This window comes from Ranitomeya imitator, chromosome 6, assembly GCF_032444005.1.
Source record: "Ranitomeya imitator isolate aRanImi1 chromosome 6, aRanImi1.pri, whole genome shotgun sequence".
Lineage (NCBI taxonomy): Eukaryota > Metazoa > Chordata > Amphibia > Anura > Dendrobatidae > Ranitomeya > Ranitomeya imitator.
In genome coordinates, this window is record NC_091287.1 from 80,203,229 (window position 1) to 80,221,428 (window position 18,200).

General features: G+C 43.2%; 1 protein-coding gene across 1 annotated transcript in view; it reads right to left on the reverse strand.

The window, feature by feature from the left end:
• Window positions 1–14,524: 14,524 nt before the first annotated feature.
• LOC138641968 (ATP-binding cassette sub-family B member 5-like) overlaps window positions 14,525–18,200 on the reverse strand; it is a 189,792-nt gene continuing 186,116 nt past the window's right edge. Inside the window, exons 25-28 of the mRNA XM_069729813.1 lie at window positions 17,781–17,978; window positions 16,652–16,858; window positions 16,291–16,437; window positions 14,525–15,069 (exon numbers count right to left, since the gene is read on the reverse strand). Of these exons, the coding sequence (XP_069585914.1) occupies window positions 14,872–15,069; window positions 16,291–16,437; window positions 16,652–16,858; window positions 17,781–17,978 (750 nt within the window). The 3' untranslated portion in view covers window positions 14,525–14,871. The remainder of the gene's footprint in view (window positions 15,070–16,290; window positions 16,438–16,651; window positions 16,859–17,780; window positions 17,979–18,200) is intronic.

Genomic DNA, 18,200 nt, shown 5'->3' on the forward strand with positions numbered 1-18,200 from the left:
TCTGGACACACTGGGGCAATGCTGGACACTGGGGCAGATTGCTGGACACACTGGGGGTAATATGCTGGACACACTGGGGCAATGCTGGACACTGGGGGTAATATGCTGGACACACTGGGGCAGATTGCTGGACAACATGGGGGTAATATGCTGGACACACTGGGGGCAGGACTTGAGGCATGGGCAGAATGTAGATACGGGGCATGATTGGAGACACGGGGCAGGATTGGATCATGGGGCAGGACGGATACGATGGAGGCTGGTGGGGCAGGATGGGGAGATCATATGGAGTAGAATGGATACTCATGAGGGCAGGATGCGAGAACATATGGCTGGAGCCAGGAATGAGATAAACGGGGCCAGGGTGGGGAATAGTGTTACCATAGGCATAATAGGGGATAATTAAGGGATATTATTACTGCAGTGATGTATTTATTTTATTTTTTGAGTATACTGTTTTAAATGGGGGGGCGGTCCTGTTACTGTGCAGAGTGACACTATATCGCCTTTTTATCTTCATGTGGTGTAATGTAGAAGTTGTGAAAAATTAAGTAATGTGCTCTGCAAGCGGAGCTCTAGATAACTGTGTTATTTCCTGCAGAAACGAGTCCTGGCTGGAAGGAATGATGGCGGTCTGTGCTGGATGAAAGATGAAGGACTTCACCTAGAGACGTCACTGGTGAGTCAGTGTTACCTATACACTGACACTATACACTGTATACTATATAGAGGTCCTGTGTATAATGTCACCAGTGATCTCTGTATTACCTCTATACATAATGCATATCAGATATTTACATTCCGAATCATAACTAATAAAATTACAGTTTTAAAGTAGCCACCAAAATTATTTTTTGGGTTGGGGGTCACCGCAACATGAGGAACTGTATTGCGGGGTCACGGCATTAGAAAGGTTGAGAACCACTGGTGTAGAGGGATCATCCTTATTCTCATATGCACATGGAAACAGGAAAAGCAATGGAATGAAGCTGAAAGGGAGAAGATACAGATTAGATATTAGAAGCAACATTTTTACAGTGAAGGTAATTTATTTCAGTCTTCCAAATTTTATTATTATGACCTAATAAAATTATATATTTTTTATTCATTTTTTAATTTGGTTTAGTCACTATTTTTGAGTAGGTATACTAATGAGTGGAACAGGCTGCCACGAGAGGTTATGAGTTCTCCTTCAGTGGAAGTCTTCAAACAGAGGCTGGACAGACATCTGTCTGAGATGGTTTAGTGAATCCTGCATTGAGCAGGGGTTTATGACAAGATGACCCTGGAGGTTCCTTCCAACTCTAGCATTCTATAATTCTATGATATCACACACTGCTGGAGAGTGAGTGAGCACACTAATATTGTCAGGTGCAGGGAAGCAGAAAACATAGTGCCATGCAGAGAATATGGTCTAGCCCAGACTTGGGCAAACTGTGGCCCATTGGCCAGACTGGACCAGCCAGAGGACCAGATATGGTCCGCAGGTCACAGTTTGCCCAGGTCTGGGCTAGACCATGTCTTCTGCAGGGCCTAGACAGCTCAAGGGCTGAAACAGTGGCTCATGTGTTACACCATGCCCTACCCCGTCCGCCATCCATCTGCTGCCTCCTGTCACCGCTACCTACATTTTCAGGATGCAGACAGCGGTGAATACATTGGTGGAGGATGGGGACATGATTACGTCATTTCATTGTGCTGCTGCAGAGACTCAGGGCACAGCATATAGGAGCACAGCACCGATGGAATGGAAGTGAGGTGAGTATATGTTGTTGTATATGGAGTTATGTTTGGGCTCATACTGTGTATATGGAGGGTATATGCGGCTTACACTGTATATATGGAGGCTATGTGGGGCTCACACTGTATATGTAGAGGCTATGTGAGGCTCACACTGTATATATGAAGCCTATGTGGGGGCTCATACTGTGTATTGGAGGCTATGTGGGGGCTCATACTGTATATAGTGAGGCTATGTTGATCACATGCTGTATATCAGAGGCTATGTGTGGCACATGCTATATATCAGAGGCTGTGTGGGGCACATGCTGTATATAAGAGGCTATGTGGGGCTCTCGCTGTATATAGAGAGGCTATGTGGGGGCTCAAACAAAAAGTAGAAAGCTATGTGAGGTTCACACTGTATGTAGGTGACTATGTGGGAGCTCATACTGTATATTGGAGGCTATGTGGGGCACATGCTCTATATCACAGGCTATGTGTGGTACATTCTGTATATAAGAGGCTATGTGGGGCTCTTCTTGCATATTGTAAGGTTATGTTGGGCTTCTGAATGTAGGAGCCATGTGAGGGCTCCTGCTGTATGTAGGCTATGTGGAGGCTCATACTGTATGTAGGAGGCTATGTGAGGGCTTATTCTGTAAATAGGAGGCTATATAGGGGCACATATTGTATACAGGAGGCTATGTAGGGCCCATACTGTATATAGAAGCTATGTGCGGTCTCAGACTGTATATAGGTGGCTATATGGGGGTTCATACTGAATGTAGGAGGCTATGTGGAGACCAATACTGTATATAGGAGGCTATTTGGGGGTTCCCGACCACTGCGCTCTGCAAATGACTTTCGACTAACCTCATCACTAATCCGTACCTCCCACTCCCGATTCCAAGACTTCTCCCGTGCAGCGCCAATCCTCTGGAATGCTCTACCCCAAGATATTAGGACCATCCACAATTTGCATAGTTTTAAGCACTCCCTCAAAACACATTTGTTCAGAGCGGCCTATCACATTTACTAATCAAAGTCATTTTATGTTTGTGTATGTGTGTAGCCCATTCACTATCTCCATCTATCCCCCACCCCCTGAAGATGGCTGGATCATCATTGTAAATACATCATTGTAAATACACACCTGTACTTTGTATCTCCCCCACCTCATTGTAGATTGTAAGCTCTCACGAGCAGGTTCATCTTATTTTGCTTTAATTTTTGTATTGTTAAAGTTGTTACTTATGACTGTTGTGTTTGAAACTGTTAAACTGTAAAGCGCTGCAGAATATGTTGGCGCTATATAAATAAAGATTATTATTATTATGCAGAATTAATTTCAGCTTATTGGTTTGGCCCTCCATAACAGTCACTGTCTCTCATGTGGTTACTAGGGATAATTAATTGCCCACCCCTGGTCTAGTCCAAGAAATCAGGGGCGGCTATTACAGCCATAAAATATTGGGTCCAGCCAACGTACTCCATTTTAGGCTTGTACTGTGTAAGCATAAGAGCTCAGAACACACAGCATAGAGAAAGAAAAAGGCCCACATTATGGTGTAGTACTTGAATGCTGATGTATGAGATTGAAAATAGGCGTGATAGTCTCAGTATGTAAACACTAATCCAAAAATTCAACTAATATACAGTATATAGAACTGCTGTAGCTGTAAAGTCACTCATTGTGGCACAGTGAATTAACAGAGCTGTGATGTGATATGCAGTAATAACAGCACCTTAATTGCTGCATCTTTTTCACACAGTGCAGGAAAGAAGGGTCAGTATTAAATATCTCATTGCCAGAGTTGGGAGAATCCGAACAGTAAAGTCATAGGGTCCATGTGTGGCCTCCGAACATGGACTTCTTCAGGAAGTCCATGTTACTGTTTGGGTTCAACACCCCAAACATTGGCTGTTTCCCACGCCATCATCTGTGTGACTGCATGAGAAACACTGGCAGCTCTAATCGGCAGTAAGTTAGTTACCGCCAGACAGAGCTGTGGTTCCCATACTGTCAGATGACATTGTGAGTCAGCACTGTGACTGGCAGTAAAAAGGTTACTGCTGGTCAGAGGTGTTAAGGCCCCTTCACATTAAGTGACGCTGCAGCGATACCGACAACGATCCGGATCGCTGCAGCGTCGCTGTTTGGTCGCTGGAGAGCTGTCACACAGACAGCTCTCCAGCGACCAACGATCCCGAGGTCCCCGGTAACCAGGGTAAACATCGGGTTACTAAGCGCAGGGCCGCGCTTAGTAACCCGATGTTTACCCTGGTTACCATCGTTAAAGTAAAAAAAACAAACGCTACATACTTACCTACCGCTGTCTGTCCCCGGCGCTTTGCTTCTCTGCTCTGGCTGTGAGCGCCGGGCAGCCGGAAAGCAGAGCAGTGACGTCACCGCTCTGCTTTCCGGCCGCTGTGCTCACAGCCAGAGCAGAGAAGCACAGCGCCGGGGACAGACAGCGGTAGGTAAGTATGTAGCGTTTGTTTTTTTTACTTTAACGATGGTAACCAGGGTAAACATCGGGTTACTAAGCGCGGTCCTGCGCTTAGTAACCCGATGTTTACCCTGGTTACCAGCGAAGACATCGCTGAATCGATGTCACACACACCGATTCAGCGATGTCTGCAGGGAGTCCAGCGACGAAACAAAGTTCTGGACTTTCTTCCCCGACCAGCGACAGCACAGCAGGGGCCTGATCGCTGCTGCCTGTCACACTGGACGATATCGCTAGCCAGGACGCTGCAACGTCACGGATCGCTAGCGATATCGTCTAGTGTGACGGTACCTTTAGCTGATGAGACAGTGCTACTCTCATCAGTGTACGCCTGCTGTTGCTGATAACAGCAAGAGCAGGTGCCGCTGATTTGAGTATACATCAGCCGCCACCTGTGCTATAAATAAATAAATAATAATAAAAAAAATGTTGTGGGGTCTCTTAAATTTTTGATAACCAACACAGACAAAACTGACAGCTGCTGGCTGCAGCCCTCAGTTGTCAGCTTTATCATGACTAGTTATTAAGAATAGAGGGGCCCCACGCCGTTTCTTTAAATTATTTAAATAATTAATTGAAATAAATGGTGTGGGGTCCTCCTATATTTGACAACTAGCCAAGCAAATGCAGACAGCTGGGGCTAGTATTCTCCGACTGGTAAGGGGACATGGATATTGGCCACATTCAACCTTAAAATAGCAGCCACCAGCCACCCCAGAAAAGGCGCATCGATTAGGGTTCTTACGCAGCAAGCTCTGCCATAAGAGACATCACCTGAGATCATCAGCTATGAACTCCTCCAGTGACCGTTCTCATGGGAGCTGAGCGCTACACACTGCAGGAGCAGGATTGCGCTCCTGTCTCAGTGTGAGCTGGCTGGCATGGATAGCGGTCACATCACTAATGTGACTGCTATCCAAATAATCCGGATCTTCATAGGACAGATATGAATTATATTCATGTCGTACATTTGAGGGATACAGTTGTTTATTATTTCTCTTCTTATACAGGAGACATGGACATTGGTGGATTAGGCATAAAGGTGTGTAGTATAGTTGTTTATTATATTCTGTCTTTTACAGGTGACATGGGCTTTAGTGGATTAGGCGTAAAGGTGAGTATAACTGTGATTTTTTTTTTATTTCAAATAAAGTAGTCTGTGTCATTAGTTCAACTAAAGGATATTATTCTGGCTCTGTGTTTTTATACAATGTAACTATGAAGTTAGTAATAGGGGCATCTTATAGACGTCTCTCCTTTACTAACCTGAGGGCTGATGTCAACGAACATAAATGAATACTCCCATCAGTGGCACCTGGTCTAGCTGTTATCAACGACAGCAGGCGTACGCTCATGAAAGTAATACTCTGTCATCAGCCGACACCTGTGACCAATGGTAACCTTTTTACCGCAGGTCACAGATGCTTGCTCACGCTAGCATTTGACAGCGTGGGAACCACATCTCTTTGACCGACGATAATGATCTTACCGCCGATCAGAGCCAGTGTTTGCTGCAGATAATATCGTGGTGAACAAGGAATATTTGAACCCCTCATTTATCTGAATGGGGTCCAGGTTTGGGTTCTGGTACCTAAAGCAAACTTTTTTTAGATGTTTGGCCGAATTCACTGGACCCAAACATCCACGGGTTCGCCCATCACTACAAAATGCTAGTTGGGCATCTAAAACAAAATCTGAATTCAAAGCTTGTGTGTCATTGAAAGGGCAGGTGCAGACGACCATTTTATTTCCAATCCAAGAAACTATCTGATTATGCTAATCAGACTCTGATCAAATATTGATCCAATTTTCTTGGAGGTGGACAGAAAAAAAGTTTCTCTACCTTCTCCATTATGTTAAACCATGAACATTGGACTGAGTGCGGTCTGGCATTTTTCACGCACCTATAGATACAAGTGTGTTCAAAAATTTACGTACCCCAGCAGAATTTTTGCTTTCTTGACCTTTTTTCAGAGAATATGAATGATAACACCAAAACTTTTTCTCCACTCATGGTTAGTGGTTGGGTGAAGCCATTTATCATCAATTTTTGCATTTTCTCTTTTTAAATCATAATTACAACGCAAACCATCCAAATGACCCTGATAAAAAGTTCACATACCCCATTTCTTAATCCCGTGTATTGCCCCCTCTAACATCAATGACAGCTTGAAGTCTTTTGTGGTAGTTGTGGATGAAGTTATTTATTTTCACAGATGATAAAGTTGCCCACTCTTCTTGCAGAAAGCCTCCAGTACCTGTAAATTCCTGGGCTGTCTAACATGGACTGCATGCTTGAGATCTCCCCACAGTGGCTCAATGATATTGAGGTCAAGAGACTGAGATGGCCACTCCAGAACCTTCACTTTGTTCTGCTGTAGCCAATGACAGGTCGACTTGGCCTTGTGTTTTGGATTGTTGTCATGTTGGAACGTCCAAGTACGTCTCATGTGCAGCTTCCAGGCTGCTGAGAGCAAATTTACCTCCAGTATTTGCTGATTATAAGCTGCATTCATCCTTCCATCAACTTTAACCAAGTTTTCTGTGCCTTTGTAGCTCAGTGCTCACGTCTTGACCTCTCTCTAAAAGTAACGTTTATGGTTGTGGCCAAAAAGTTTTAATCTAATCACTACAAATAGGGTTGAGCGAAACGGGTCGAAATTGTTCAAAAGTCGCCGACTTTTGGCAAGGTCGGGTTTCATGAAACCCGACCCGACCCCAGTGGGGGGTCGGCCATGAAGTCGGCGATCTTTTGAATCTGGAATCGGAATTCCGATCCCGATTCCCGATATGTTTAAGATATCGGGAATTGGTATCGGAATTCAGATTAAAGTGTAAAATATAGAATTAAAATAAAAAATATTGCAATACTTACCCTCTGACGCGCCCTGGTACTAACCGGCAGCCTTCCTCCTTCGAATCCGCGCTTCTAGGACCTTGCCGTGACGTCGCGGTGACGTTGCGGCTTGTGATTGGCCGCGCGGCCGCCCATGTGACCGCTCGCGCGGCCAATCACAAGCCGCGACGTCACCCGCGACGTCACCGAAGGTCCTGGAAGGGCTGATTCTTAGGAAGGAAGGCTGTCGGAAGGAAGCAGGGCGCTTCCGAGGGTGAGTATATACCTAATAGGAATATACTCACCCTCGGAAGCGCCCTGCTTCCTTCCGACAGCCTTCCTTCCTAAGAATCAGCCCTTCCAGGACCTTCGGTGACGTCGCGGGTGACGTCGCGGCTTGTGATTGGCCGCGCGAGCGGTCACATGGGCGGCCGCGCGGCCAATCACAAGCCGCGACGTCACCCGCGACGTCACCGAAGGTCCTGGAAGGCTGATTCTAAGGAAGGAAGGTTCCCGGTTAGTACCAGGGCGCGTCAGAGGGTAAGTATAAGGATATTTTTTATTTTAATTCTATATTTTACACTTAAATATGGATCCCAGGGCCTGAAGGAGAGTTTCCGCTCCTTTAGACCCTGGGAACCATGGAAACCCAATGCACTGCATTGGGTTTCGAGTTTCGGCCGACCCCGACCCCGACTTTTTTATAGGATCGGCCGATTTCACTCGACCCGACTTTTCCAAAAGTCGGGTTTCGTGAAACCCGACCCGATCCTATAAAAGTGAAGGTCGCTCAACCCTAACTACAAATTACATTGTTCCAGAAGTTTTGAGGCTTGTCTCTGTGCTGTTTTGCGTGTTGTAGGGGAGATACTTTGTGGCATTTGTGCAGTAATGGCATTTTTTCTGGCGACTGGACCATGCAGCCCATTTTTCTTCAAGTGCCTCCTTATTGTGCATCTTGAAACAGCCACACCGCTAGTTTTCAGAGAGTCCTGTGTTTCTGTGTCTCTTTGTGTTTTATTTTTGCATCTCAAACAATTTACCTGGCAGTAGTGGACGTCATTTTTGTTGGTCTACCTGACCGTGGTTTTGTTTTTACAGATTTTCCATTTGTTAATCACAGTTTGAACGCTGCTGACTGGCATTATCAATTCCTTGGATATCTTTTTGTATCTCTTTCCTGTTTTATACAGTTCAACTACCTTTTCTCGTAGATCCATTGACAATTCTTTTGCTCGTAGATCCATTGACAATTCTTTTGCTTTCCTCATGAATCACAATCCAGAAACATCAGTGGCTGGATGAAAGATGCAAGAGTCTGTCTTGATCCCAGAAACTCAGTCAGTTTTTATGCACACACACTGATTACAAACAGACAGGTCACAGGTGAGGATGTTACCTTTAGTAGCCATTCAAACCCATTTGTGTCAACTTCTGTGCATGTCATCAGGCCAAAATCACCAGGGTATGTGAACTTTGGATCAGGGTCATTTGCATGTTTTGGGTTGTCATTATGATTTAAAAAGAGAAAACAGTAGTTTGACAATAAATGGTTTAAGATTGCTCTCACTAAGTGTATAGGGGGACACTCGCTTGGCACTGGATTAACGTAGTCAGGCACGATTTTTCAATTAAACACAGTCTATACGTTTTATTAAAATGTCATAAAGCGGGCTATGCACAGTTCACATTATACATTTCATCAAACACAATAGGCACCGACTGGTGATATTAACTTGCAGCTTTGTCTTAAACACTTCATTTACGGCTTTGTCCCAAGTCACATACAGCGCATATAACACTGGGTTGCGGTCTCTAAACACGCCAAACCTCACTCCGTTCAGTCACTGTGGGAGACCACACAGTTCATGGAACATCACAAGCACCAACAGTCTGTATAGGTACATGACTGGAACTCCTGCTCCACCTGCTTACTCCTTGTCAGTCCACTCCTCCGGGAAAGCTGCCTCACAGGGAACACCAACTTGCCTGGGTGGCATATCCTAGTCAGTCCAGACCGACCGAAGGACGGTAGCTTCCCCCACATAGACCATCCAGAATCATAGTCTTTCTGTGCGCTATTCAAGGATCCGGTCCTACTCCCAGGACCTCCCACTGACATCTCCTCCTCACATGAACTGCACATGTGACCTATCCGGGTACTATTGAGGACCTCATCCAACACCCCAGGCATATGACCTGTCCAGGTACTATTCAGGACCTCGTCCAACACCCCAGGCATATAACCTGTCCAGGAGCTATTCAGGACGTCAGTCCAATACCCCAGGCATATGACCTGTCCAGATGCTACTCAGGATGTCAGACCAACACCCCAGGCCACTAGCAAGTCCAAAGCCCCACCATGTGCTCCTCAGGACTCCAACTCCCAGGAAATCCAACACAGGTTGTTCAGTGTGCTATTCAGGGATACGGTCCTACTCCCAGGGCCTCCCAACACACAATCATGTGACCTGTCCAGGTGCTATTCAGGACCTCTGTTCAACACCCCAGGCCACCAGGTCCAAAGCCCCACCATGTGCTCTTCAGGATTCCTACTCCCAGGAGATCAAACACATAGGCTCTCCAGGACCTTCCACTGGAACCACACAGGAACATATGACCCACACCCTGGTCACATTATATACCCTTAACCACTCCCCTGGGTGGGAGTGTGGATGTGTGGCTAGTTTGTCCCGCCCAGCTCACACAGCTAGCCTAGTAAGTCTCCCTTACAACTACACCATACATATACACACTCTTGAGGGACTACAGGTCCCAGAACAACAACATTGCATCAGACTTACCACGCCGACTCCCTCTGCGACACATATCGCCACTCACAATTCTGCCAGTCACTGTTTCACCACGATTATCACAATAGATATGCCTCCATGCACTTCCCAAGGAGCACACACAGCGCCCCCTAGCTGCCACAGGGGTCACTGCATCACAATGGCTTCATCCAACCACTAACCATGAGTGGAGAAAAAGTTTTGGTGTTATCATTCATATTCTCTAAAAAAAAGGCTAGGAAACAAAAATTCTGCCAGAGTACGTAAACTTTCGAGCACAGCTGTATGAATGGGTGAGTGCCATCTGATTTTTGAAGGCAAATCATGCATGCTGCAATTGTTTTCCTAGGACCACTCTGGTTCCTCTTCAGCTGAGACTCTTCCAGCCTCACTGCACTAAAGCACCTACAATTTCCCAATAATTTAATTGTCAGCTTCTGATCACACTCTCCTTGGCTCATTGATGCAGTTTTTCACCTCTTGTCTATTGGATTTCCCACTTCAGCTTCTAGAATACCCTCTCTCCTCGAGTGAATGGACTGAATAATGAACAAATTCATGATGGCCTCCAGCCCCAGTTGTGGATCCGAAAAACAGAATGATGTTTTCTTTGTGCCCGACACATGCTAAAACAGCAGCAACTGAATTTCTAAAAGTTTGTAATGAAAACCTACCAAATCTACATGTGATTATTTCAACATTTGTACAAGATTGATTCAAAAAATACGATCAACCCAAACCTATATTTACAAACTTGTACGTAGGATAGCATAATGTTCTTCTTCCCAGAGACTTTGAAAGCTCTTCTTGGATGGAGTAGTGACGTATGTCCATTGTGTCCCCTGCACAATTTCCTGTTTGTTTTTTCAGATTAGGAAAATGAGTCATGCATAGTTTCTTACTGTAAGCATTGCCGAGGTTGTGTAAGGACAAGCCGGGACTAATGCACAATGATTCATCACAGCCTGTCTGCCATGACTGCTCAGAATACAACTGTGCTCTGAGTACGCTACAGACTACATGTGTTGTTTCATAAGGTCTGTATTTTACATAACACGCTTTAATATTATGTTATTGGCTGTTTTCCCTCTCTATGGATATCTTTGGCATGCAGATTGTTAGATGGCCTAGAAATAATGGTAAGTGGTTACAAGCTTAAAAAGAATTTATCACCAGAAAATGGCCTACTATCTAAATCAGAATTTTAGTTTAAAAGTTTTTTTTAACCATTTAGGTTATATATGTTTTTTCATATCGCTATTTAGGTAAAAAATGAAATCAGAAATCTTGAAATTTTCACCCTGTCAATTAGGCCTAATATTAGTCTTATATTTCCTGTACTTTTCTAGCAGCCACATGTACATGGTGGAAATAGGTGGACCAGGCTCTGACTCATTGACATATAAGGGAGATTTCTAGGCATGGTCTAATTTGGGGAAAGGTCATCATGTCAGGAGATGGAGGAGACGAGATGTGACCATCACCTACTGAACATGGTGGATTATTAGTTAGCTACTATATATGAAAGTATTAATTCTCATTGTAATCTTGTCAGTACAGATAATGAGACTGCATTTCTAAAAAAAAATATAAAAAATGTTAAAAAAAACATACATTTTTGCAGAAAAACCTGATTTAGACTGTAGGTCATTTTCAGGTAACATATTTCCATTAAAAATGGCACTTTGGTGAGAGGAGCACCTCCCTCTCCTCCTGTGTTCTCCTTCAGCTCATCAATGTTCAAATCTCCTCTGTGTAAGGCCTCCTTCACACGTCCTAGTGATTCATGTACTGGAAAAACCAGTAGTGGTAAAATTAATGTTCCCTGTCCATGTGACATCTGTGTGTACGTGTGTGACATCCGTGTGCAGTCCGTGCGACATCCGTGTGTTGTCCGTGTCAGTGTGCCACATATGGAATTAAATGCAGAATAGAAATTACAGAGCTATATGTATCAAGGATATTCAAACACAGAGATAGATAGCGATGAGTAACATCATAAATGATAGAAAAATAGAAAGATAGACAGACAGATAGAAATATCTCAGTGTGATTTCAAATCAGTGCTTTGCATGCTGATTTTTCTGTACTTTTAAAAAAATAAATAATTAAATAAAAAAATAGCATGGGGTCCCCCGTAATTTTCATAACCAGATGAGGGAAGGCCAAAGGCTGGGGGCTGATGTTATATTCTGTGAAGGGGCCAATAGCCATAAAGGTTCCCTTTACTGGTTATTATAGGGGACAACACCCAAAAAACGATGTGGGGTCACGCCTATAATTACTAATCAGTAAAGGCTAAACAAAACAGCTGCAGGCTGATATTAATAGCCAAGGAAAGGGCCATGGATGTTAGCCCCTTCCCAGGCTAAAAACATCAGCCCTCAGCTACCACAGAAATGGCACACCCATAAGACACGCCAATTCTTCCCACTTGCCCTGGTGCTTTGGTGAATGGGGTAATAGTTGTGGGATTGATGTCAGCTTTTTTATGTTCGCTGACATCAAGCCCATGGGTTAGCAAAGGAGAGACGTCTATGAGACACCCCCATTACTAACCCCATAGTCAAATGTAATAAAGATAGAGACAAAGTAAAGTACTTTAATTTAAATAAACACACAGATCTACTTTTTAAAATAAAAACTCCCCAACCTTCTTTTACCCATTTAGTCACCAAAAATGAAAATAACAAAACAAAGTTATACTCACCTCTCCCACGATAATCCATTAATGTCCATGTCCTATGACAATCTGGATGGTTTGGAGAGCGGTCACATCACTGATGGACATTTGTAACAGCGCTTTACAGAAATCATCATCATCGCTGTCACTATTGGGGTTCACAATCTAAATTCATTATGTTTTTGGAGCATGAGGAAAATGGAATCTCATGCCAATACAGTGAGAACATACAGTATAAACTTTTTGCAGATTGTAATGCTGCTGTGCCAGCACCCCTGCATTGTGTCCCCTTTCCCCTCCATGCAGGGATGCTGGCTTACTGACCGCCCCAGCCCTGCGGCATGTTCCCTGGCATTTTCCTGTTTTCCTGTCACTTCCTGGACTGTGTGCGCACGCTGTAGTCCTCTCTTCCTTTTTCTTTAAGGGGTAGCGCATGCATTATGCTAAATACTCTCAGCTTGTAGCTGAACAGCATTTACCATAAGTAGTACACCTGCAAGATGTCTCCCAGCCAACATCTTGTATAAAAGACTCCATCTTCCCTAGGAAGTCACCAAGCAATGCAGTCAATCATTAGTAGTAAGGTATGCTGCTAGTGAGTTGTGAAGTTCCCTGGCCCCGGGTGTGACCAGAGCCTGAATGTTCTCCACTGGTCCTAGGAACCTCATCCCCTGGTCCTGGAGTGGCCAGGACGTGAACCTTGTCCCATGTTCCTGGAGCAGCCAGTGTCTGAACCCTATCCTCTGGTCCTGGAGCGGCAAGTGCCTGAACATTGTTCTCTGGTCTCCTAGTGGTCAGTCCTCTTCCCAAAGTTCCCTGATTCCCGTGCATGAACATTATCCTCTGATTCTGAATCCTAGACAAGCATGTTTGAACTAAGCCCTAAAGTAGTGTCAGCGTACCTGACTCCTGGGGTCTGCAGCTGCAGTACCAGGTTCTGCCCAAGAGCTTGACATCACCACTAGAGACTCCAGTGAACAAGGTGGCCACTTAGTTATGCCCCTTCCTGAGTAGGCCCGGCCTTGTGGTACAGAGGGTCCACAAATCCACATGCGCCACGGTTGGTCGTAACAGTCTGCTCGGCCCAACCATAGCCACAACACAGAAGCTGTCCTTTGTTGACCCAAGTACCCCAGAGCATCAATGCAACAGTGAGCCACCATGCTGTCCCTTATCATTTGAAGAACCAAAGGATTGATAGTCTGAAATCAGATATGCTAGAAATGTATCTCTCCTGACATCATCCGATGAGGGATACTTGGAGTCTCCCAAATATTAGACCTCAATACTCACATGCTGTTGGAAGATCAGTGAGGCCTTTGTTAGAGCCTCAGCAGCCATAGTAAAGAGATCAGATCACACAGGTGGTGGCATGGTAATGAGCTAACAAGGAGAGCCACCACCCAGTGACTAACACCTAGATCACTACTGACCTCAGCATTTAATATAATTGATACAGTATGTGTGACAAAATATCTTGTCTTACAGCTCACACTGTGTAGTTTAATGTCTTAGGCTACTTTCACCCTAGCGTTTTTTTTCAATACGTCGCAATGCGTCGTTTAGGGGAAAAAAACACATCCTTCAAAGTTGTCTGCAGGATGCGTTTTTGCCCCATAGACTAACATTAGCGATGCATTGTGACGAATTGACATACGTCGCAACCGTAGTGCGACGGTTGCGCCGTGTTGTGGCGGTCCGCCGGGAGCAAAAAACGTTACATGTAACGTTTTTTGCTGCCGACGGTCAGCATTTTCCGACCGCGCATGCATCCATGCATATTTACATATCCATAAATATACACATAAATATATATAATGCTTTTGAGACATTTTTGCCTTTAAAGATTTACAAAAACAATATGAAAAATGCATGTAGAAAGGCATGTGTGTTGTATGTTCATGTAGACGTGGTTCAAATCGCAGTTTTTTGTTTAACATTAAAGTATTTTTTACCATTTGATCATCTAAAGTCACAAAAATGCATGTTCATGTTATTTTTATTTTTTAAATATAATTTAATGCAACTAACATTTTGAGCAAGCAAGTATAATGTGAAACTGTACAAAAATAACACATATAACATTATGTTCTTCAATTCTAAGCATTAGATAAAAAAATAATAATAGATGTGGCTTGTTTATTAGTGCATACATTATAAAATCTACCTCTAGTCCACTTATATGTTACACAGAGGAGTTAGGTAAAGCTTAAATAAAAAGGTTTTTTTGGAATGCCCATTGGCTTGTTTTCTAGCAGCATCTAAGCAAACTTTTAGGTTTTAAGGCTTCAGATTTATGTTGTTTTTCAGCAGTTCAGAGCATTTCATCTAAATTATAGCTTGTGCGTTTACTAGTTGGAAATATGCCCCTCGCTTAGTGAGAAGCTCCTGGTGAGTTCCTATTTCTATTACTCTTCCATTCTTCATGACAACTATAACATCTGCATTCTGGACTGTAGATAGCCTATGTGCGATCATGATGCAAGTCCTTCCTTTCCTGGCTTGATCAAGTGCTTGTTGTACAACCTGGATTACAAGAGCAAATTTTGGGTTTAATTAATAGAATTACAGTAATAAGGAACAACAGTTAGGGTATGTTCATATTAAGATTTCTTTGGGCTGAAAAGTCCACTTAAAAGGTACTGAATGTTGATACATTGTCTTTTTCAGGCAGATTCCACGTGGAGTTTACCTGAAAAAGTGTTGCAAAAACAATGTAAAAATGACATTGTGAATTCAGGCTTACAAGGGACCCCCCTCCATTGCTCTGGACCTGAGCAACAAAGTTCTTGTTTTGTTTTCAATGTTTTATTTATTGAGAATCATAAGATGGTTGACATCAGCAAACAAAGAGTCAATTTGTGTAAACTCGAAAAACAGAAGAGGCATAGAAGAACAACAAAGTTCTAAACATTCCTGAACATAGCATTTTCATATTTGGCTTGTTCGTTACCTTGCCTTTATACATCCCTGCCTTCCCTAACCTCTCCCTGTCCATCATCTCTGATGGAGCTCTGTCTGCCCTGACCCATGCCAGTATAAATACCAAATTTGTGTTTTCTTCTACGCTGTACTGTAAATTGAAGTCTTCAACCAATCTACAAGTTGCTTTGTCCAACTTGTGGAGGTGAACTGACGATTCCCTGCAGTCAAGTCCACATATCAATCCAGAGAATCCCTTTGACTGTAAACTCAAGAGTAACCTGCATCACGTCCATTGTCAACTCAGACGATCCATTCATTTTCAGGCAGGCCTTGAACCACATACATTAATCTATATTAATGAAGCATTCCACCCATCAAAATTTTTATCCTCTTAATATATTGCAATCATCATTGAAACAGGAAGTCTCTTGTCCCTTAATTTATCATCCCCCTCTTCAACTCCTGACCCAGCTGCTCCATCCTCCCCTAAACCAGGGACCTTTGCAGTGACTTATCAGTCATGCAGGGAAAATAGACCTCCTGTTTCTACATAGAGCTTAGAAGGATTCAGCTAATCCATTTTTAATCTTGTGATGTCATAGACCTAATGGAAAAGAGAAAAATTATCTGGGTAGAAAGTCAAAATGAGCAATTGTAAGTACACAGTGCTATATAATATGATGACTACAATATATTAAGAGGATAACAATTTTAATAGGAGTACTTCTTTAATTCACCTGTAACAACTTCTGATAAATAGTCATAGTAACTGTACTATTTGTATACTTGTAAAAAGGGAATGGAATTATAAGTAAATTTTACCTTTTCGCTTTCATTATCCAGCGCTGAGGTGGCTTCATCAAGCAGCAGAATTTTTGGAGAACGGATAAGTGCTCGGGCAATAGCGATTCTCTGCTTCTGTCCCCCAGAGAGCTGAGTGCCTTTACCTCCAACTGATGTGTTATATTTCTATGGGTAGCAAGCATTTTGGAAAACTTAATGAAGACATGATATGATAGATGAGAGACAACAGATAAATGCGTGGAAAGCTATAATCCCCTATAAAAGCATGAAAAACAGCTAACATGTCCATATATCTCAAGCAAGATTTGCTCCTGTTAAGAATTACATGTGAAGGAGAAATATTTTTCATTATTATGATCACAGTCATTGGGGTTTTTACCTCTGGCAGCTCTTCTATGAATGAATGGATATTTGCAGCTCTCGCAGCACGCTGTATTTCCTCCAAAGGCACTTCCCGGGTGTTGTCCCCATAGGCAATGTTCTCCGCAATACTACAGTCAAATAGCATTGGCTCTTGGGACACAATTCCAATTTGCGATCGAAGCCATTGCACATTGAAATCTTTTATGTTAGTGTTATCGAACAACTAAAAAAATCCACAGAAGATGCATACAATTCAGATCATGATTGCCTTGTAGTCATTAAAAGATTAAAGTGATATTACCACTAAATAGATTTAACACCTATCCACATGATAGGTGATTACTGGGAATCTCATTGTTGGTGCCTCCACTCCACCATTATTTAAAATGAAGGTCCCAAAGTCCCTTTTGTGAAAGAAGAGATACTACGCATGCTTCGTGTACTTCCATGGGTCTATTGCGAGTGGTTGTGCACATGTGGGACCACCACACTCATAAACTACGAATAAAGATCAGGTCATGCATGTGTATTAAAGACTTTTTACTATGGGCCTAAAAGCTAAGAACCAGGTATTTGCTACCTACCTGCAATGTTTTGTCCGGCATCGATATCTACCAGCCCAGAGCAGCCATGGACCGCTCCTGTCAGAAATTCAGCAGCTTTTGTTGATGTTACTTTGACAGAGCAACAGCTTCTCTTCCACTCTGCTTTATTGATGGGGCGTAACTGCCTATGTCATGCTGCCTAACTACAGGGAGCCAGCTGTCAATTAGCATGATGTCGACAGTCACACTCTATCAACAGGGCAGCCTGGAAGAAGAAGAGCTACTGTGTTGATGTTGAGCAGCTGATTCACAGGCAGGAGCGGTCAGTGACCACTTTGTGCCCACATTGGCCAGGAAGTTGGCAACTATCTGCTTGTTAGTTTTTAATAGTTCCATATAACCCCTTTAACTTTGGAACCCCAAAACTTTGGAACCCCAAGATTGGCTTTTATCCCAGCTATCCCATCCACTGATCATATTTGTTTTTAGTCGAAAAACCCTTAATGTGATTTTTTTATCACTTAAACATAAAAATCCAGCATATTTGACTACTGTAACTTTGTAACTTATGACGTAGATATTTTTGCAAACTAATCTTACCAAAGCTCCTTGACAAGGGTCATAGAACCTCTGCAAGAGTTGGACAGATGTGCTTTTCCCACATCCACTGCTGCCCACAAATGCCACAGTTTGCCCACTGTGTATATTAACAGATAGCTCTTGTAATACAGGCACATCCGGACGAGATGGATAATGGAACGATATCTGTTGTAGCTCTAAATTTCCTAGCAAATTATCCTAAAGTAAGTAAAAAAGAAAGAAACAAATACCTTAAAGGAAACCTGTCAATAGATTCATGCTGTTCAAACCACGCGCGGAATGAATTAGCCTGCAATGTTTCAAAGCATGGATACTTTCAAAAGCCGGCTAGAGACTATGGACTCAATTTGTCATTTTCTTTATTTGTCCTGTTGAATTTGCTGACATTTTCAGTACTAAATTTATAAAAAAAATGTTCAT